At 41.2% G+C, this 21,050-nt stretch overlaps 3 protein-coding genes across 3 annotated transcripts; all 3 read left to right on the top strand.

Moving 5' to 3' along the window:
* The first annotated feature begins 608 nt into the window (after positions 1–608).
* Positions 609–1,445, top strand: LOC143885610 (uncharacterized). The gene has a single exon (XM_077389810.1). It carries the CDS (start codon positions 609–611, stop codon positions 1,443–1,445), a length of 837 nt encoding a protein of 278 aa, XP_077245925.1.
* Positions 1,446–8,277: 6,832 nt separating this feature from the next.
* Positions 8,278–9,660, top strand: LOC143885609 (disease resistance protein At4g27190-like). Its single transcript, XM_077389809.1, has one exon. The coding sequence runs from the start codon at positions 8,278–8,280 to the stop codon at positions 9,658–9,660; it is 1,383 nt and encodes a 460-aa protein (XP_077245924.1).
* Positions 9,661–16,857: 7,197 nt separating this feature from the next.
* LOC143883913 (uncharacterized) lies at positions 16,858–18,361 on the top strand. The gene is made up of 2 exons (XM_077387235.1): positions 16,858–17,575; positions 17,818–18,361. Exons 1-2 carry the CDS (start codon positions 17,069–17,071, stop codon positions 18,079–18,081), a joined length of 771 nt encoding a protein of 256 aa, XP_077243350.1. The 5' UTR covers positions 16,858–17,068; the 3' UTR covers positions 18,082–18,361.
* The last annotated feature ends 2,689 nt before the right edge of the window (positions 18,362–21,050 follow it).

The raw sequence follows: 21,050 nt of genomic DNA, 5'->3' as shown, positions 1-21,050 counted from the left end.
GAATTGGTGAGACTTCAATCGGATATCAATTATGATTCTGGATTGCATAGCAAAGGTCTCACATCCCAGAAAAAAGGAAGAAAGTCTGGTATCAGGGCGGGGAGGAATTCATCGGAATACAGTTGTTAATGAAGATTTTATCCTGGAATATAAACGGCTTGGGCTCTCGGGAGAAAAGAATTCAAATCAAAGCATTAGTTAAACATCGGCGCCCTGAGGTTGTTTGTCTTCAGGAAACAAAGATGGAGCAAATCCGTAACATAGATATGAGAAGCATGGGGTTCAATACTGACTGGAATTTTGCTTTCTTAGCATCCAAAGGAGCTTCAGGGGGCATCTTGGTGGCTTGGGATTCAGTCTTGTGCGACAGCACGGATGTTTGGCGTGGAGTTTTCTCTCTCTCCGTTGCTTTCCGAAAATGCAATGATAATTCAGTCTGGTTCTTCTCAGGCGTCTATGGTCCTTTGTCATCCTCTGAGAAGTGTCTTTTTTGGGAAGAATTAAATCAGACGCGACGCCTATGTTCCGCTCCTTGGTGTATCGGGGGGGATTTCAATGAAGTTCTAGGATCAAGAGATTGACTTGGGGGTCAGCGAGTCACTGCGGGCATGAGATCTTTCGCTGATTTCATCGCAATCAACGAGCTCGCAGATTTACCTTTGGGTGGCTCCTCTTTCACCTGGGCCAGAGGTTCGAACCGGAGTCGGCTTGACCGATTTCTTCTCTCGGGTGACTGGTTGGCAATTCTTTCTGAAGTCTATCAGCAGGCTTTACCCCATTCAGTTTCCGACCATTGCCCTCTCCTTTTGTCTCCTAAAATGGAGTTCTGGGGCCCGCCCCCCTTCAGATTTGAATTAGCTTGGCTGGAAAATCCTCAAATGGAGGCTCTCTTAGTCCGATGGTGGTCTGAAAGCGTCTTTGAAAGTCCAGGGGACGTAGTTATAGGCAAAAAATTACGCTTCATTAAGGGGAAATTAAAAGAGTGGGATAAGGAGCAGAAAGAAGTGGACCAAGGCAGGAAGAGGATTCTTGAGGACAGATTGATGGAGATAAATACATTGGCAGAGAGTGGTTTGGCCTCGGCGGAGGATTATGAGCAACAAGGAAGATTAATTCAAGAGCATAAAGAGTTGTTGATGCTTAAAGAAATCTCTTGGCGCCAAAGATCTCGAGTCAAGTGGTTGTTGGAGGGAGATAAAAACACAGCCTTTTTCCATGCCATGGCTAGTGCTCGCAGAAGAAGGAACAGAATTGAATCCTTAGAAGTGGAGGGGGAGATTGTATCTGACAAGGAGCGAATTATTGAAGAAATTATTGAATTCTACAGATCTTTATACTCAGCTGATGGGATGTTACGCCCAATTCCTCAAGACATTTGTTTTGCTAGCTTAAGCCTGGAAGCCTCAGCCAGATTGGAAATCCCTTTCTCTGAGGTGGAAATCTGATCAGCACTATTTTCTCTGGCAAAAGATAAAGCCCCTGGACCCGATGGTTTTTGTTTGGCTTTCTTTCAAACTTGCTGGGAAACAGTAAAATCGGACATTCTTCGATTCTTCATAGAATTTTTTGAGGGAGCCATCCTCGACAAAGGGACAGGTGCAACTTTTCTCGTCCTCATTCCAAAAATTGAAGGAGCAACAAAAAGCTCGGATTTTCGCCCGATTAGCTTGGTGGGCAGCCTTTACAAAGTCCTCGCAAAGGTTCTGGCGGATCGTATCAAAGTGGTTCTTCCTTCAATTATATCGGTCTGTCAAAGTGCCTTTATAAGCAACCGGCAAATTCTTGATTGTTCTTTAACAGCCAATGAAGCCATTGACTATTATCGGAGGAAGAGGGAAGGTGGCATTCTATGCAAGCTTGACATGGAGAAGGCATATGACCGAGTGGATTGGGCAGCATTAGATTTTCTCATGGGTCGTATGGGCTTTGGGGGTAGGTGGAGAGGGTGGATCCGGAACTGCTTATCGTCCGCCTGGTTTTCTGTCCTCATCAACGGATCAGCAAAAGGATTCTTCAAATCTTCTAGAGGATTGCGGCAGGGCGATCCTCTCTCTCCTTTTCTTTTCCTGATTGTGGCCGAATCACTGTGCAGACTGCTGAAAAAAGGAAGTGAGTTGGGGCTATATCAAGGGTTCCCTATTGGCGAGAGTAAGGTGGAAGTATCGCTTCTTCAGTCTGCGGATGACACTCTTCTGTTCTGTTCTCCGGTCATATCCCAGATTCTTAACCTTAAAGCTATGCTTCGTTGTTATGAGATGGTTTCGGGTCAAAGATCTAATTTCGCAAAATCTCGGTTGTTCGCGATCAACGTTTCTGAGAGCGATGCATCCTTTTTCGCCGGAATTATGGGGTGTGGTTTAGATGTCTTTCCAGCAACCTATCTGGGTCTTCCTCTTGGTGTGGGTCGACCGAAACACAACCTATGGGCTCCTATTATTCAAAGGATTGAGCGACGTTTGGCCACCTGGAAGCGCCGGTTGGTTTCCAAAGGAGGTAGATTGGTGCTTATAAAGGCCGTTCTATCCAATATGCCGATATATTTTCTATCTCTTTTTCAATGTCCCGCCTCGTTTGCTAAACGCATCGAACAAATTCAGAGACGCTTCCTGTGGGGCGGATCAGGGTCTTCCAAGGGGGTCTCCCTGATTAAATGGAGTATGGTCTGCTTGCCTACTAAAAATGGAGGTTTGGGTATCAGGAGGGTTCAGAGTTTTAACCAGGCCCTTATGGGCAAGTGGCTGTGGAGATTTGGCGAAGAACAATCCTCTTTGTGGGTCCGGGTCATTGGAAGTAAGTATGGTTCAGATCATGGGCATTGGGACTCTGTTGATAATTTTAAACTCAAAGGTCTCACGGCTTGGAGGGACATCTTGAAGTTGAAGTCGTTATTTGCTCCTGGCGTCCGATTCAGAGTATATAGGGGGGATCGGATTCGGTTCTGGCAGGATCCTTGGTGTTCGGACGATCCTCTTCAAGTGATGTTTCCTGACTTATTCATCGTTTCATCTCAGAAAGAGGCCTGGGTATCGGAATGTTTTGTAAGGGAACATGGGAAGGTGGCTTGGTCTCCTAAGTTTCGCAGAGACTTCTTTGTTAGGGAGTTAAACTCTTACAGCGCCCTCCTCTCCTTATTGGATTCTTGCTTCATCAAGTCTTCGGGCGTAGATCGTCGGATTTGGATTTGGAATCCTTCGGGGATATTTTCAGTCAAATCTTTTTATAACCATCTGATCCCTTCTTCATTGGAGCATGTGTCCTCCTCGGTTTGGAGACAATCTTGCCCTCCGAGAGTTGCTTTCTTTGGGTGGTCGGTTAGCTGGGGCCGCATTCAAACTATGGATTTTTTGAGGAAACGAGGAATGTGGTTGGTAGATCACTGTCCTCTATGTTTATCCGCTGGGGAATCCATTGACCACCTTTTCATACACTGTAAGGTTGCTCGCCATATTTGGGGTCTTATTTTTTCTCGTTTTGGAATCAGTTGGGTCCCCTCCAACTCTATGGCTGAATTCATTCAGAGTTGGGCCTGGACTCCTTGGAAAAGGAAAGGCAGAACGCTGTGGAAGATGTGTCTCCTGGCCTCATGGTGGTTCTTGTGGAAAGAGAGGAATGCTCGTATCTTTGAAGGGAAGGCTAGATCTCCCTATTGGATTTATATTCAGTTGATAGCTGCGGTCATATCCTGGGCTCGAAGCCTTCCTCTGTTTCGTTTTGTTTCAGCTTTCGACCTCTGGGAATGATGGTCAATCATATGCTTGGAATCGGCTACCAAAGTGAAAATCCTCCCCTCCTGGATTCCTCCTCCTCCGGGGTCCCTGAAACTTAACTTTGACGGATCGTCTATCGGCAATCCAGGAATGGCAGGAGTAGGGGGTTATGTAGAAATCACAAAGGGGAAGTCCTCTGGGCCTACTCGGGGCCTATCGGAGTGGCAGACTCAAACGAGGCAGAGGTCCGAGCCGTTCATAGCGGGCTTCTCTCGATGCCTCGTCTAGAGTGCGACAAAATTGTCGTCGAAGGGGATTCCTTAAATGTTATTCGCTGGCTTTCGGGTAACGCTTCTCCCCCTTGGCGATTTTTGCCTCTCTTAGAGGAAATAGAGGACAGGGCTAAGGGCTCCTCAATAGTTTTTCGCCGTGTCAGGAGATCAGCCAATGCGGAAGCAGACACCCTTGCCAAGAAAGGAGTCTTTCGGGCCGCGTTTGAGTGCTTTGACTATCTACCTCCTTGAATTATGGTACTGCTATCTTTGTATTATCTTTGTTCCTTCAGGACCACCTCGGTTCTGTTTTTACATATATATATATATATATATTCTGTTGCCCTTTTCAAAAAAATTAGTTTAGAAGACACGGGTGTAATCAATATCTAAATTTAGATTAAGATATACCCTAGTGGCCATATAAGTCCCATATCAAATCTATTTTTATATAACCTACAATATATGTACGACAGTGGAAACGAAGAGAAACCCATGGAAAATGACTTGGCCAGGGCGGTAAAACACATCTTCCACACAAAAATTTCCCTGGATCCAAACAGCCGGTTCACATCCTTCCTTTCTGATGTAGCTCTTTGACTTTTAGTATTTCAATTGCTTCTTTTTTCAAAGTCTTTTCTCTGACATTTCCTCTTATATCCGAGCACATATCTTTTTCACTTTGGTTCATCTACTTTCTCGCCACACAGTAGATTTAAGACTTCTGATCCGAAGATATATTGAATCAGTTGGAGAAGCGAAGAAATGGCTATAAACAAGAAATTTCCCAAAGACTTTGGGCACGCCTGGCTGCCAGGAAAAACATTTCCTCCCAAATCGCCATCTCCAAATGTAAATTGGAGAGAAATCAGGAAACAAAATCATGGACACGACGTCTCCGATGAAGAGAAGATGCAAAAAATCTGGTAATTGAAATCGCTACTCAAAACCGATCCAATCGTTTCCTGATTTTTAGTAACTTCTCAACGCCGGTTTCATTGGTTTTAGGATTTTGTTTGCAGATTTTTAGCCGCCTTCACCCTAATCTCCACTCGGAGATGACAATTTGTCAGGAAAAATATTTCCTGGCAGCCAGACGTGCCCTTGAGGCAATTGAAACTCTACATGCTGCTGATGCCATTTAACTGCAAGTTGTTTGGCGACATTTATTTAAACCTGGTTTGTTTCATGTAGGCCCTTTTGATTAACTTCAATTCTCTATTCTGTTACCCTTTAGCACTGTCTATATGGTTAACTTTAAGAAAACTATCTAATCGTTCGCAGACAATAAAAACATGACAGGTGAGAAACATATACCAATGGAAGGTAAAAATATACATGAGAGCTGGTAATATGGAACTTGAAAGGAAAAATGCATCAAATTATGTATCTTTCTTACTGGTTCGTGCTTATTAGTTTGCAATACAGCGTAGCGTTTGAGTGAAACCAGGCAAATAGATTCAAAGAAGTAGATAAACTAATACGAATTGTTACACAAGAAATGCTAGTGCCACTTGTGCATGTAAGAAATGCATGGTACTACGTGCATACATTGGTCAATATGATGAGGCTTCGCAGCTTATTTTCAAATGATATTGTGGCTATTTAGAATTTGAGCCTCTAGTTCAATTGGTTAAGACTTTGCTTTGCAAACTTGAGGTCCGAGGTTCAAAAGTTGTACACCGGTTTGCCACGCCCTAGCTTTGATACTACATGGTAGGACCGGCTAGTCTTTAAGGGGAGGATGCCCAAGTCCTTGAGCCCTTCCACATCCATTCACTTTTCCGATGTGGGATCTTTGCTTTGTGTGGAACCCCAACACAAATCTATTAAATATGCGCACCCTAATGGCATTTATATGCACCCGCAAGTTATTCTTATTCTTTGGTTGGCGTGGGTGCATGATGAGTTCCTAAATTTTAACTTAAGAGTTGGGTTTGGTTAGAGCCTCTTGTGCCCACATTATCTTGGGCTTCATTGGGCTATACTAGGTATACTCAGGTATACCTCCTACCTTAATAAATGTGGCCAAAATTTCAACCCTAGCTACTTGAGTGTCAAAATTGCGAGGGAAGTAAAGTTGAGGGAACCTGGGTTCCATTATCAAAATTGATGCGTTCCATAACCCCATGCCCATTCCCTTACAACATATGAACCTAAGGGATTTGGTAGGGACCATTCGCGGTTGGGAAGAAACTTTGAAAACGGGATTCCATGTTGAAAATAAAAAGGGAGCGACATGAGCGTTGATTTGACCCTTTTTCAAAGTGTTATTTAATGCTGAGCTCCTTTCATTTGTCTTTTAGTGGAAGTGCCCTCTTCTTTCTTTTTTTTCCAAAACGGATTCCCGTTTTCCTAGCAGTGCTCTTTTTATTATGATTACAGTTTTTCCGAGAAATTCATGTGAGGGAACAGCTTCTCGACCATATTACACAAATGCCCAGATATCTAATTGCTTGCGAGACGGTCCCTTTGAAGATGCCCAATACCTGTTTGACTAAATGCCACATCGTAATCTCGTCTTAAGTTTTGAGATTTCATTGTCAGTGACCTACTTGAAATCTGAGTTTTGTGATTTCACTGTTAGCCAGTGACCTACGAATAAACATCAATAAATAATGAAGGAAAACGTTTCCTATTCCCTTTTGAAAGAAACACTCAGAATCAAAACCCTATTTGCAAAGCTTGCTCCACCCTCAGCAATGGTGGAGAAAGATGGGAAAAAGGAATGTTATATAACGTGGGAAGAGGCAAATCTTCCAACATCCTCCCTCCAAGTATGAAAGTAAGGTATCTATGCCTCTTTCCTTTTCTTTTACGTGTAGTAGTGATCTTGGAACCTTCCAATAAAGAAAAAGTAAAAAAGAAAATAAAAGAGTAAAGCATTTCTTGTGTATGCGTAAATGACTGCATTGGCCAAAGATTCTGAGGCCATCCATACAAGACTTATATTCGAGGCTTACGAAGAAAAAAAACCCACAGACGAGAAGCTGGTATTCAGTTTCAGCTACGTTGCTTTCTGATTTGCCATCATTTTCACTCAATTATCATGACGAGATCTAAAAAAAAAGAAAGCATGGACGAAGAAGAGATAGAGACAATGCAGAAAGAGTTAAAAAAACTGCGTCGGATAAAAAGAGAGAGTGAGAGTGCGAGAGAGAGTGCGAGAGAGAGAGCGAGTGAGAGAGAGAGTGAGAGAGAGACAGAGAGACAGAGAGAGATAGTGACAGAGAGAAAGAGAGAGAGAGAGAGAGAGAGAGAGTGAGAGAGAGTGGGAGAGGGAGAGGGAGAGAAAGAGAGAGAGAGAGAGAGAGAGAGGGAGATGGAAGAGGCAGTGAGTGGCATGTTTGAGGGAGCGACCGAAAAATTCCCTCGAATCATCGAAAATTCCAGGGAAGAAATCTTGGAAGGATTGACACATCGGAAAATTCAACGTATTTACGTTAGGGGATGGCGTGGAGTGGGGAGATGGAGAACGGGAAGATATATAGCAAAGGTGGCAATGCAATCCCATCTGTTCGATGTGTTTATAATTGTAAGGCAAGGAGCCCATTGTCCCACACGGGATTTGCAGATGAAAATTGCACAGAAATTGGGAATTCAGTTACCTACAAAGGATGATGATAATGATCATGATCACGATGATGATGATCTTCGTTCTGATGAGGAAGTTGCGTCTAGAATCCAGGAATCGTTGATGTTTCGAAAGTTCTTCTTGTTTATAGAAGAAGCTTATACACCAAGAGCCAAGTTGGAAGAAATAGGAGTTCCCACCGACATAGTGTCAGCAAGAAGATCCAAGATTGTATTAGTGTTTCCACGTGATAGTACTCGTGATTTATTGATTTTGGAAGAGGTGCAACGACGAGTCATAGAGTTTGATGACTTGAACAAGGACAACGCATGGGAGTTGTTGTACATGGAGGCGGCCCAAGTGGCAGCTGCTTTGTTGAGATGTGGAGGAACTACTCCTACTCTAACACCAGACATTGTCCTCGACTGCCTCTTTTCTCTTGAGCTGGTCAGATCTGATTATATGCATATAAGAATTTCCGAAGGGGTATGGGTTCTAAGATATTGGATGGCAGAGGGATTGCTTGGAGGAGTAGAGGATTGTGATTCACTAGGATCTTTCTTCTACTCAAATCACCTCATTTCCGTCATCAATTTCCAGCTTGCACAATCTTAGGTTTCTCAATCTTTCCAACACACTGATCATCTCTCTTCCATCAACACTGTCTGGCCTTCAAGTTCTCAAAAAGTTGTCATTAAGAGGTTGCACTACATTAAAGACCGTGATGCCTTGTTTGAAACAACTCATCATGCTCGAACAACTTGACCTCTCCAATTGTGCAAACCTACATGATATCCAAGAAGCTGCTCCTTCTTTTGGACACATCTTGCCAAAACTTCGAATCCTCGACCTTGCAAACACAACCCCAATTGTTCACCTCTCCCTTAGAGGTAACTCGAGCTTGGAGACCATAAGCTTGGGAGGGCTAACAAACCTTGAGGTTCTTGATCTATCTGGTACTATTATCAAGGAATTTCCATACGAGATCTCGGACTTTACACGCCTTAGACGCTTGGACCTACTGGACACAAAGAGCCTTCTCTCTGTTGATTGGGAAAGAATACGTCTGCTACCGCAAGAGCTGATTTGGAATCATTGTGAAGGAAAAAATGGAGATGGGAGTGGAGCTTTCATTTGTGTGACCAGCGCTGAGTTTTTTGGATCTCTAAAAGCTTCCTCTCCCTTGTGGAACCAAAACTGCTTTTCCCGGTTCCGTTTCTGTATCTCTCCTTATGAAGAACAGAGGACTGTAGATGAAGACATCCTTCATCTTCGAGGGGAACAATTTTTCTACAACAACTATTACACCCAAAGCCGAAGACACAGTTTTGCTAATCCAAAAAGCCATCTTGACAGACATTTAGAGATCCGAGGAGATGGGAGGCTTGGCGATAAGATCTCTGGAAGCAAATTTGTTGACGGGGTTTTAGGCCACACGGATTCGTTAACTTTGTGTAACAATATGTTTGTTACAAGTCTATCAGTTTTGGAGAATGTCAGAGATATGGCGGAATTAAAAGAATGTGAGATAACGAAATGCAACAACTTGGAGAATGTCTTTGTTGGAAAAACTGCAATGATTTCCTCATTAAGGTGCTTAGAAAAACTGTGTCTCTCTCATCTAGCAAGACTGAGGACAGTGTGCGAGGGGACAATTGAGAGAGGAAGCTTCACTTCCTTGAAAAGCATATGCATAGAGTTTTGTCCCAGACTTGTCAAGCTCTTCTCTTCTGATGTATGTTTAGGAACACTTGAAACACTCGAAATAAGATTTTGTGCCAGACTGGAGGAGATGTTTCAGGGGGGAAGGATAGAAGGAAGCTCGCTCCAACGGCTACACACCATATGTTTGTGGGAGTTACCGCATTTGACGAGTATTTACAACGGGCACTGTCAGCTGCGTGCATTAAAGAAGCTCAAAGTCAAAGGATGTCCAAAGCTAAGGAAGCTCCCTCTCCGTGTCATTGTTGATGATCCAGACCCAATTGCTGCACCAACAAAGGTAGAGGTTGAAGGTGAGTTGAAATGGTGGAACCAACTCAATTGGGAAGGCGAGGGGATCAAATGCAACACACAATTTCATGAATCGCACCCCTATACCATCTGATTCTTCGCTCCTTATTCTTGAAGTCCTCCAATTATATCTGTTAGTTTCTTGTTGCTTGTGTGTACGGATGTTTGTGGTTTGTGTATTTAGTTGTTAAGAAAGCTATCGTGTGAATCCATGATTTGTGATCACGTTTGTAATTTTTTTTTTTTGAATGATATGATTACCTCTGTATTAGAATTGGTTTGCGCTTCCAAAAATGCATATTTGAAATCAGGTTTGTATCAGAGGTTGTTTGCGCTTCCAACTTTGATGATCCTCATTGTATGAATGTAGATTGTCTTATTTTCACAAAACAAATTATGGATTTGACGCTGACAATTTTATTTCAATATTCCCGAGAGAATGGACAAGATATGAGTTGCTCTAACATTCAGGATTAATTAAGCATTGAACCTGGCATAGTGTGGAGCGAGAACAAACAAGAGGGTTCATACCATCATCCAATGAACTGTCCCTACCCGACTGAGAAATATTTTAATAGATGTCATCAGAAATATAAATAAGGCACATCGGTTGGTCAGAAATTATTTTGTGTGCAAATCCCTAACTCTTAAGCTGCGATTTCTCTCGATCGATTCATTTGAAAGCCAATACATTTAAAACCACCAGTGCATTAGCAGTAGCAAATAAATCTGAATCAACCAAATAGTTTTGTTGGGCAAACCTGAGCCCCAACCCCAAGCATTAAACCCTGAGCATCAACTAATAAAAAATATTCCCCCAAGCCTTTTGGGAACCTTAATGACCTTTGACAGCTCTTTAAATAATAAAAGACAAGACGGGTTAATGTAATTATCAAAACATGGTTGTACAGATATCGTCTCCCACTTTTTTTAATTCTCATATCTATATACTAGTGTGACTAGCCGTGCAAGAAGCTCTTGATAAGTCTGTTAGTATAAGTAGAAAGTCTTGAGAAGTTTTCGATGGCATTATCATATTATAAAAACTCAATTAGTTTGGAGCAAGTCTCTTTGTGAAAAAACTCTATTATCACCTTTTTTAAGTTATGCAAGAATTTAATGAAGATTTAATTGATTGTGTAGCTTGGCACTGGTATTCTAATTCAAACAAAACCTCATTTCCACCAGAAAAAACTTAGGTATATCGTATTTCTTACACTATGGGGGTGGTCCTAGTAACAAATGGGGTTCCAAAAATGAAGTGACATATTTTGCCCCCCCCTTTTCACTCCATGGACAACCCTTTTAATGTATATATTAATATATAATATATATATTTAAATATATTAAATTCTTAACGAGCCTTAACGAGCCGAGCCGAGCCAAGCCTGGCCTAACTCGGGCTCGGCTCGTTAAGGATTCGAGCCGAGCTCGAGCGAGCTTCCGAGCCCGAGCCAAAATTGACACCCTTAATAGAGAGAGAGAGAGAGAGAGAGAGAGAGAGAGAGAGAGAGAAGGGTTCCTGAGTTGGCGCTAGTGCTACCTTATATGAGGTGGCGCTCACAAAACATAAGAGGCCCACTTTGTTTGGATGATCCAAAGCATTCATTTGATAGGTCCTCATATAGATAGGGTGCCCACAAAAAATCAACTTCATAGGATCATCCTAACCCTTCCATTTGTGGAGGTTAAAATGGATGGGTATAAATTACCACAAATTTAAACCTCCACAAATTGAAGGTTTAGGATGATCCTATGGACCTGATTTTTTGTGGGCACCCTATCTATGTGAGGACCTATCAAATGAATGCTTTGGATCATCCAAACAAAGTGGACCCCCTATGTTTTGTGAGCGCCCCCTCATATAAGCTAGCACTAACACCTCAGGAACTATTTACTCATATATATATATGAGGAATAAGATTGTGCGGTCGACCGCACCTAAGCGTCGAGGGCCCAAAAACATGGGTCCTACATTTTTTGTGCTGATCAAAACCATTCATTTGCAAGGCCCCATCATAGATAGGGTGTCTACAAAAAATCAGGTCCATTGGATCATCCTAACCCCTCCAACATTGGAGGGCAAAAATGGGCAGATTTGTGGCAAACGGTGTCTGTCCATTTTGACCTCCACAAATGGATGGATTAGGATGATCCTAAGGAGCTGATTTTTTGTACATACCCCATCTATGCAAGGGCCTTTCAAATGAATGCTTTGGGTCATCCTAACAAAGTGGGCCCGCATGAGTTTGAGGCCCTCGTCCGCACCTAAGCTTTGGGTCATCCTAACAAAGTGGGCCCGCATGAGTTTGAGGCCCTCGTCCGCACCTAAGCTTGGTGCGGTCGACCGCACAATCATTTTTCTCATATATATATATATATAGAGAGAGAGAGAGAGAGAGAGAGAGAAAACGGTTCCTACACATATGTGTAGAGAGTTCTCTACACACTAGCTTAAAATACAGTGGGGGCCCACATTGTTTGGGTGATCCAAGCCATCCATTTTAAAGGCCATTACATAGATACGGTGTCTACAAAAAATCAGATCCATAGGATCATCCCAACCCTACGATTTGTGGAGGTAAAATGGATGTCTTTAAACCTTTACAAATTAGTCCATTTTTTGCCTCCACAGTTCGAATGGTTAGGATGATCCTATGAACCTGATTTTTTGTGGACACCCTATCTATGTGAGGGCCTTAAATATGAATGGTTTGGATCACCCAAATAATGTGGCACCCACTGTATTTTAAGCTAGTGTGTAGATAACTTATCTACACATATGTGTAGGAACCGTTTTCTCATATATATATATATATATATATATATATATATATATATATATATATATAGAGAGAGAGAGAGAGAGAGAGAGAGAGAGAGAGAGTAGTGTTTCTAAGCTCGATATCTGAGCTCGAGCGTCAAAAATTCCAAGGGGCTGAAACCCCTGTCAAGTGGGAGAGAGAGACATTTTGCATTTTCCACTCGTTTGAGACAAAATTCTAAGGGGCTGAAACCCCTGTCAAGTGGACCAAGACTAGAGGTTTGGATGTTGAGTCCGTTGGGAGGCAAGTAGACACCCTCAGGTCCTGTTCCTTTTGGATTTTGAGAATTGATTTAGAGTGTATTGGTGTCAAAATTTACTTAATTTTGAGTCCAATAATCAGTTACTGGAAATCAATACAAAAACAACAGGGCCTTTGAGAAAGTCTGGTCAAACAAAAATTCAATTCCCTCATTATGTTAAATATTCAGCTGGGGATGCAGGCAATAATAGGAGGCAACCAGAAGGAGCCTGAGCTAGAGAGCATGAGCCCCACTTATCCCAAGAAAGAGAAAAGAAAAGGTAGGAAAAACTCTAGCAGTAAGGAAAGAAATACAATAATGTAGCTGTTTCTCTATTTTCGTGGTTCCACTAAAGAATGGGTTCCATAACCCCATGCTCATTCCCTTACAACATATGTACCTATCCACAACCTCTTCTTTTTTAATAATGTTTATACGTAATTGGATAATACATTGATTTTTGTCTCATACCCTAATCTTCTCTGCTCTGATCATCTCATTTTCGTCTCAACCCATACGATTATTGGCCTTTGCGTATGGGGACACGCAAACCTCAGTGTCCTGATTCAGAGAACCTTCTATCTTCATTCTCTTCCACAAATCTCAGTCCAACCCTCTTATTTTTGCATTATTATATGACGGACGCAAGAGGGAGAATATGAGAGGGTAGCAGTACAATTGGTGCCCACTTCTTAAATGATCCAAACCAAACCATCCACCATTGAGGAATTGGCCTCACTTTAATTTTGCCCCTTCATATTTTTTATGTGCATGTATCCTATAAGAACTCTTATTCTAATATCCACCACTCATCTTTCCAAACAACTAACCACCCATATCTTCATCTGTAAAGTACAGATGCATGCATGTTTGTATGTATGTATTTAGGGAGATTTTACATGGGGTGTCCATGATTTTTCAAAATGTACTGTGGGGACCACTTTGTAGGATGATCCAAACCGTTCAAAACATGACCCACAACACAAATAGGTCGTACCCTGTAAATCAACTTCATATGGTGATTCTAACCCTCCTATCTACAGAGGTTTTTATATTTTGCAGTCCTTTTACAGTTTGGAGGGTTAGGACCACCCTATGTAGATGATTCTCGGGCTTCAACCTATTTATGTTTGTAAATGAACGGTTTCGATTAATCTATGAAATAGCCCCACAGTTCTTTTTGAAAAAAAAAAAAAATACAGGACTTCACATGAACACACCAAATAAAATCTATGTATTTAGGTATTTACTTTTATTTAGACAAACCCAGGTTTGAAGGTCCCCGTAGCCAATATCAGTATATTATGGCCGACATATCTGGGATATTTTAAGATGTTTCTGATATGTTGGGATGTCGGAAGGGTTATGATGTTGGTGTGTATATCAATATAGCGGCCGATATATCACAATATTGAAAACCATGAGATATGCTTAAAATGTTACTCGAATACATCAATGTACGGTGTATGAGCTGCACCTAAAGGTTGAATTGTTGGCATTGTGGGCTCAACGAGTTGATTCCAAACTTGGATTGGTTGATTTGACACAATAGCTACTCGGGTTGAGTCGTCGAAGTATGGACAGCTTAATGGGAAATTTACTGATGTATGTCTGTAAGAACTATATATTTTGGGAGATGATATTTTCACTCCCCCTGCATTATATGCACGCTCCCCTTATAACCTAATTTGACGTGAACATTGGGTAACTTTATGTCAAATCACATTATAAGGGGAGCGTGCAAGTAATGCGGAGGGGGTGAAAGTATCATCACCCTATATTTTATATATTTCAATCGAAAGATTGGATGATCACAGCCCCTTGATGATCAAACTTTAGGGATCGGTTAGAAATATATTTCAATCAAGGATACCAGTTTAGGATCTTGAATCTTAGCATGCCAGTGCATGGTGATCAAACTTTAGGGTTCGGTTAGAAATATTTTTGGTATTTTCAGCCAAAGAAAGAATGGTAATTCCTTTTTCATATCTTTGTTGGAGTTCCACACAAAAGCAAATAGTCCCACATCGGTAAAGTGCAGTAGAAGGGGATGGGCTATAAGGGAATGGGCACCCTTCCTCTAACAGCTAGTTTTTAGGGGTGAGTTCTATCCGGTTTAATTCCCGGTCACATCTTAATAGAAACAACCAACAAAAAAAAAAAACACTAATTAGCTACCTAAACATGAAAATACGTTTCTGAACATCAAACAATGGAAAAGATGGGTCAGTCACTTTTTTTTTTTTTTTTTAACCCAGGAAGATAACGACTCCGGGGCAGATCGGCAAATTTATATATAAAAAAGTTGGGACTCTCCTCTTGTATGTCAGTCACTTTGTTTGAACATTTCTAACCAATCAATCATGGAAATTGAATATTGCCCAATTTTTCTTAACCATCCATTTGAAAGTCAATCAATAGAATGTGTGGTTTCGTAGACACGTCATCTTATGTTTTGACCTAAGAAGATAAGAGTCCTCCTATTATCCATCTCAATATATATGAAAGTTTGTAACTTTGAAGGGATTATCCACTCTACACATTTAATATGCATTGCGATAATGAAAGAAATTAAAAATTCAATGGTACGTGTTTTCCGAACTCAATCCATTCTTCCTCGTTTATGCGAATGGCTATCTAAAGGTAGCTAAAAAAATTAAAATTTTCATAATTAAGGATGGAGCAATCCTACGTTGGGTGTTTGGCTCAAAATCTATTTAAATTTGGATGTTTAAAGAGCCTAGCTAGCCTAATGCTTCGCATCAACTAGGGGCTTTGGTGTATTTGTTAGGTATCTAACATTTTTACACTGTTTCTCATCAAGGGAAATGATATCAGGACTAGCCATACTTTAATAATTAAACAAACCCACCTTAGTCCTTTTCTTTATAATTGTCTTGTGAGGGCTTTTGGGAACGGTTACGTGCCTAATTGGCCGTAACGGAAATAAACGAAAATAAATTAGAAATGAGGGGGAAAGAGGCTGATTCCAGGCAACCGGACCTCCTAGCGGCTCGATTCGAGAGGAACCTTGACTCTCCAAAAGAAAGTCTCCTTTGCTGTTGTAGAATTCTTCTTCTCCCATTTCATTCAAATACAAGAACTTAAATACACGAACATAGAGAGTTCAACATCAAGGACTGGATTTTGAATACATGTTTGTATGCCATTTTATCATTTAACTTCTCCTAAAAATAAACTGGTTGGAACAAGGGGCTATAGGATCAGAGGACTTTTTATATGCTGTAGGATGATCCCAACCCTCCGATCTATGGAGGTTTCCATAAAATGCAGTTTCTCTATATGCCAGAGGGCGAGGATCATCCTACGAAAATGATTTTCTCGGCACAACCTATTTAAGGTTTGGTCCATCAAATGGACGGCTTGGATCATCTTATGGTGTTGCCCGGACAGTACTTTTTGAAAAATACTGCACCATACGTGCTTACACCGTATAAAATCTCGGATCATACAATCACGCAGAAAAGTAAGCCGTAATTAATCAACGGATACGATCAAGTCCACGTGGAGCGAGTAGTAAAAAAGTGGCTTCTAAGTTCTAACTCACAGATAGCATATTTTTACCATCGTAACGGGAGATTTTGATCACCGTGAAAAAACGTTCCGATTTTCGAGATTTCTTTAAGACTGTAGGAGCATATTAGGTAGGTAGGCAAAAGATGGTGTGATATGATGCCGTGTGGTACGTTCACGTGGGCTACGCCATGTCAGCTAGATAGTAAAGCACTAGTGATATCGCCTCTCTATCCTAGACCTAGTATCGGTGACACACCAACCGATACAATCCATCCATTATAAAATTCGAAATTTTATTTAGTAGTCACGTCAAACCGTCAGATAATTTGAGGCGGAGATCAACGGCTGGAGCGGGGCCCATATCAGGGAACCAGGTGCCATCACGTGTTTCGACCTAACATAGTGGACGAGAGCGTGCCACGTAAGACAGCTGGAATCTGGATATGGCCACGTCATTTTCCCCCGCGATAAATATCCGATGACGTAGACGTCCGAAGCTGCAGATGAGCATTACATCGCCACGTGGCGGTTCGGTTTAGTTGAACCCTAGGTTTGGAATGTTGGGTTTCAGAAGCGCACACAATGACTTAATTGACTAAACTACCCTCTCCTCCACCGCTACGAGGAAGGACATTCCCGTCTTTTAAAGTAAAGAGAGGGGGATTTCTATAAATTGATACAACTCGCTCCTTTTATGTCCTTTCTCCGTTTCAGGAATTGTGGGGAAGGAAAAGGAAACAGAAAAGGGTTAGATTTGAAGAAATTTTTGCAGGAGAGAGAGAGAGAGAGAGAGTAAAAAAACAAAAGAAAGGAGAGGAGGAGGAGATTTGAAGAAATTTTGAAAGGGAAGAGAGATAAAAAAAAGGATAAAGACTTGGAGGAAAGGAGATCTGAAAGGGATGAAGGAATGCGAGCTATGTGATTATCCGGCACGGATGTTTTGCGAGTCGGATCAAGCGAGTTTGTGTTGGGACTGCGATGCGAAAGTTCACGGAGCGAATTTCCTTGTCGAAAGACATTCGAGGAATCTTCTATGCCAGGTCTGTCAATCTCCTACTCCATGGAAAGCTTCTGGATCGAAGCTCACACCTACTGTTTCGATCTGCGAAAGATGTAATGGAAGACAGGAGAGAACAGAAGCAGGAAGAGAAGATGAAGGAGAAGAAGAAGAGGAAGATGATGATGAAGATGATGATGATGATGATGATGTAGGAGAAGAAGAAGAAGAAGAAGAAGACGGTGATAATCAGGTTGTTCCTTGGTCTTCGACGCCACCGCCTGTGGCTAGTCCTTCGAGCAGTGAAGAGTCGACGAGTTTGCTGTACTGTGACGGAGAAGCATCTATGGGAACGACGATCGCTTTGTCTTCTAAAAGGATGCGTGAAAATGCAGATCTAAATTATCAGGTATTTTGCTCTGATTCTCTTTTCCTTTCTTAATGATCTCGCTCTGTAATTTCGTTTTCCACTTTCTACTCTAGATTTTTCTCTCTTTCTCAGATTTAGGGATCTTTCTTCGCTTATTAATATTATTTTCCTTATTTCGGTTTCGTTTCCGCAAAAAGAAAAAAAAAAGAAAAAAAAAATTCTCTTATGGATCGCCGATCTAGAAATCTAAGAATTAATAAGTCTGCAACGTTTCATCTCAGGACGATCTCGGCTGTTCATCTTCACGGCCACGTACGTCAGCCGAAGATGAAACGATCTCTTTCGGCCATTTTAAGCCGTTGAAGGACCGTAAAACGACGGAGATGATCCGATCGTCCATTGAAGCTGAAACTCCAGTATCGGACTACTCCAGATCGGCTCTTATCGGCTCGCTCAAGAGATTTCAACAAGAGAAGATTTTCTCCGGCGAAAAAGGCGTAGCCTCAGCGATTCTCGATATCTGCAAACTCAGCAAAGATCCCTAGCCGTTGATCTCGAATCAACGATCTCCCTCAGCCCTCAGATCTGAATCCTGAAAAGAGTTAGTTTCTCAGTTCTTTTTTATCTTTCCCCTGAGTTCCACACAATACTATCCTTTCTTTTTGTCATTAATATAATATATTTATATATATCGATCTCCATGTTAACCACATCTTAATCTCTCTAACCAGTAGCTAATATGTATTACTTAATCAGAGATTTTTTCTTTCTTTTTAATTGACATGTTTATTTTAGTGTGATCGAATTCAAAGCACCAATGCGGCATATTACTAGAAAGATGTGATCCATGTGGATGCCTGCGTTGGTTTTTTTTTAAATATTTTCAGGCCCCTTTTCTTCCCTGAGCCACTCCTATCAACAACTGGGTGAATATATCATTTCCACAGTTGAAAGCTAATTATAGCATAGGGGTGGTGGTTCATATTCAATGACAAAAACACGCACAACGAGAAGGGTTCCACCTAAACCACTTAAGCGCTTGTTAGAGTAGAGCCTAGCATTAAATGAAAGTACCGTGTTCTTCTGAAATAAAGTAAATACACGTCAAGAAAAGGGTAAGACGTGTCAAATAAACCGCTGACAATCGTTCCTACTTGAGGGACACGAACTAACCTACGCACTTTAAACTGCAACCACGCAAGGACGGAGAGACCTAACGGCAGCCACATGCCCGAAACTGGCCATACCATCTCTACTTGCCACTGACAAAAAGTAAATCCTAAAAAACTGGTGTATGCCATTTACATGTTAGGATTTGATGATTTGATTGCTAGTACAATGATAAAATATACCCTGCATTGGATGTTAAGGTTGGTTGATTGGCGGTGGTGGCTAAGCAATAGCTTATTCTTCCTTATTTTGCACTTGGGGCGCCTAATTGAAAGTAATTAGTAAAACCATTTTAACCTTAATTTTGAAATAATCATATTTAATATCTTTAAACCCATGTGCATATAATTATTGAGGCATCCAGAGGGACCCTAATCTTTTTTGACTAATTCCTGATTTCATATTAATATAGTTAAAATGGTATTGGTTGGTTGGTCCCACATATGAAAGCTTTCATGAAGAGGAAATATCCCATTCTTTTTATAGTTGCTACTCTTTTTATAGAAATTATATTAAAATGAAACATGTGGTCTAGCAATTAGGGCACAAGGATGATGTGGGGTCCACCCACAACCGCAGCTCACCCACCACACACAAATCTGTCCACACATATTCTTGTTTTCTGGCTTTTTTTATTTGCAACTTGTCTCTGGTTTTTTTAGGGCCCCTAGTTCTCATTAAAAAAAGAAGAAAAATCAGTGGCTTATACAGCCTTGGAAAAAAAAAATTTATAGTTTTTGGAGATTTTGAATGCTGCGGAGGAATTGTGACCGTTGATTTTATGGTATGTTTAGTTGGTGCACAAATTGCCTATTTTCTTAAATCAACAGGCATAGTCTGATCTAAGGCTCCTTTGCTGTACAAGGGATCTCTCATCTCTCCTGTTTTTTGGCCAATGCCCATGGAACAGAGAGAATACTCGATCGATGTTACTACGTTTTATGTACTGAGTTTCACATGAATCATTTCCCTTTTAAAAATGCAAGTTGGTAAGAGTGTGTTTGGATCTAGTTAAAAAATTATGAAGAAAAAATCCTAGGGTCATGTAGGCTAAGCGAATTTCTTTTAAAACAGTGAATTTATTCAATTAGCCTGGAAAATAATTTTAGCAAACACTGGAATATTCATTTTCTATGGAAAAAAATTTCTTGGAAAAACCGTACTTGAAAAGTAGAGTTTGAAGTGTCTTAACTTTGAGCCACTTAGAATCCATGGAAATCGATCAGTACCCTTTTATAAATGAACTTTTTAAATGGGAAATGATTTATTTGTCCCTTTTCTTCTCGAGCCACCCCCTTGCAGTATAAAGAGAGGAGTCATAAACACAATGGAAATGAAATATTTGCCTCCTTTTTCCCCGAACAACCCCTTATCGTGTAAAAAGAGGAGTCGTAAATACACAGGGGCCCGGGGAAGAAAAGGGGGGGAATATATAACTTCCCTTTGAAAATTGAATAGGGCGTAGGATTTTGTGTGTGTGGTGTAGATTGTTTGTTCAAGAATTACCGGGTGGCTATAATAGTGTTCCTTTTGACCTTTCCACCGTGGAGATTTTCATAGCATCCCAAGTGATATCTTGTGTTGGGATTCTGAGTGAATTGTGGCCATGGAAACGAAATATGCTCTACGGGTTGCAATGACACGGGCCATGCCGTGCCTAACCTCGTGCCGGCCCGTGGTCAAATCGTGCCGTGCCGTGTGGGCCGTTAATTTTTGTGCCATGCGTTGCCACCTTGTCCTCGTACCCTTCTTTATCTGTAACTTGTGACAAAAGCCATCCCAATTATTCGCCTTTTGGAAAGTAAAGGGCCATGCTTTGAAGTTGTGGCCTTACATAGGGCCACTTTTTGTTAAAGAAAAATACAAGTACATGTCACTCAATCTTTAATTCCCATCAACGGTCATTGGTGCTACATATGTAAAGCTCGTTTTGTGAAGGGGGCTACAACCCATAATACATCTGATCATATATGTATTACGATAAAGAAATAGGATTTTCAACGCGAGATATAAAAACATATCTCTACGCCGCAGATATGCTAACTACTCTATGGTTTGGGTCTTTAGCAGGTCTACTGGCAGATATGCTAACTACTCTATGGTTTGGGTCTTTAGCAGGTCTATTGACAAAGATCAATCGTTTATTTCCAGATGCGTTGACATAAGTATGATACACCCTTAGGGTCCGGTAGGTCTGATAGGTCCGCACGATCCTATCAGATTAAAATGGATTGAGACACTAATTTTGATCCAATGGAATCGTAGTACTTAAAGATCTGATTAGGATATAAGAAATTATGCATCCATATCCAGGCTATGTGGATAGTTTTCAAAATCCAATTAG

The sequence above is a fragment of the Tasmannia lanceolata genome, unplaced genomic scaffold, assembly GCF_043159265.1.
Source record: "Tasmannia lanceolata isolate RefF3 unplaced genomic scaffold, GAP_Taslan_0.1 ptg000008l, whole genome shotgun sequence".
In the NCBI taxonomy this organism is placed as follows: Eukaryota; Viridiplantae; Streptophyta; class Magnoliopsida; order Canellales; family Winteraceae; genus Tasmannia; species Tasmannia lanceolata.
This window is presented reverse-complemented; position numbering and strand designations above follow the sequence as displayed.

Coding starts and splice junctions, on each gene's coding strand:
- LOC143885609 (XM_077389809.1), top strand. CDS start 8,278: ATGCCTTGTTTGAAACAACTCATCATGCTCGAACAACTTGACCTCTCC.
- LOC143885610 (XM_077389810.1), top strand. CDS start 609: ATGAGATCTTTCGCTGATTTCATCGCAATCAACGAGCTCGCAGATTTA.
- LOC143883913 (XM_077387235.1), top strand. CDS start 17,069: ATGAAGGAATGCGAGCTATGTGATTATCCGGCACGGATGTTTTGCGAG. Junction 17,576..17,817: donor ATGCAGATCTAAATTATCAG/GTATTTTGCTCT, acceptor GTTTCATCTCAG/GACGATCTCGGCTGTTCATC.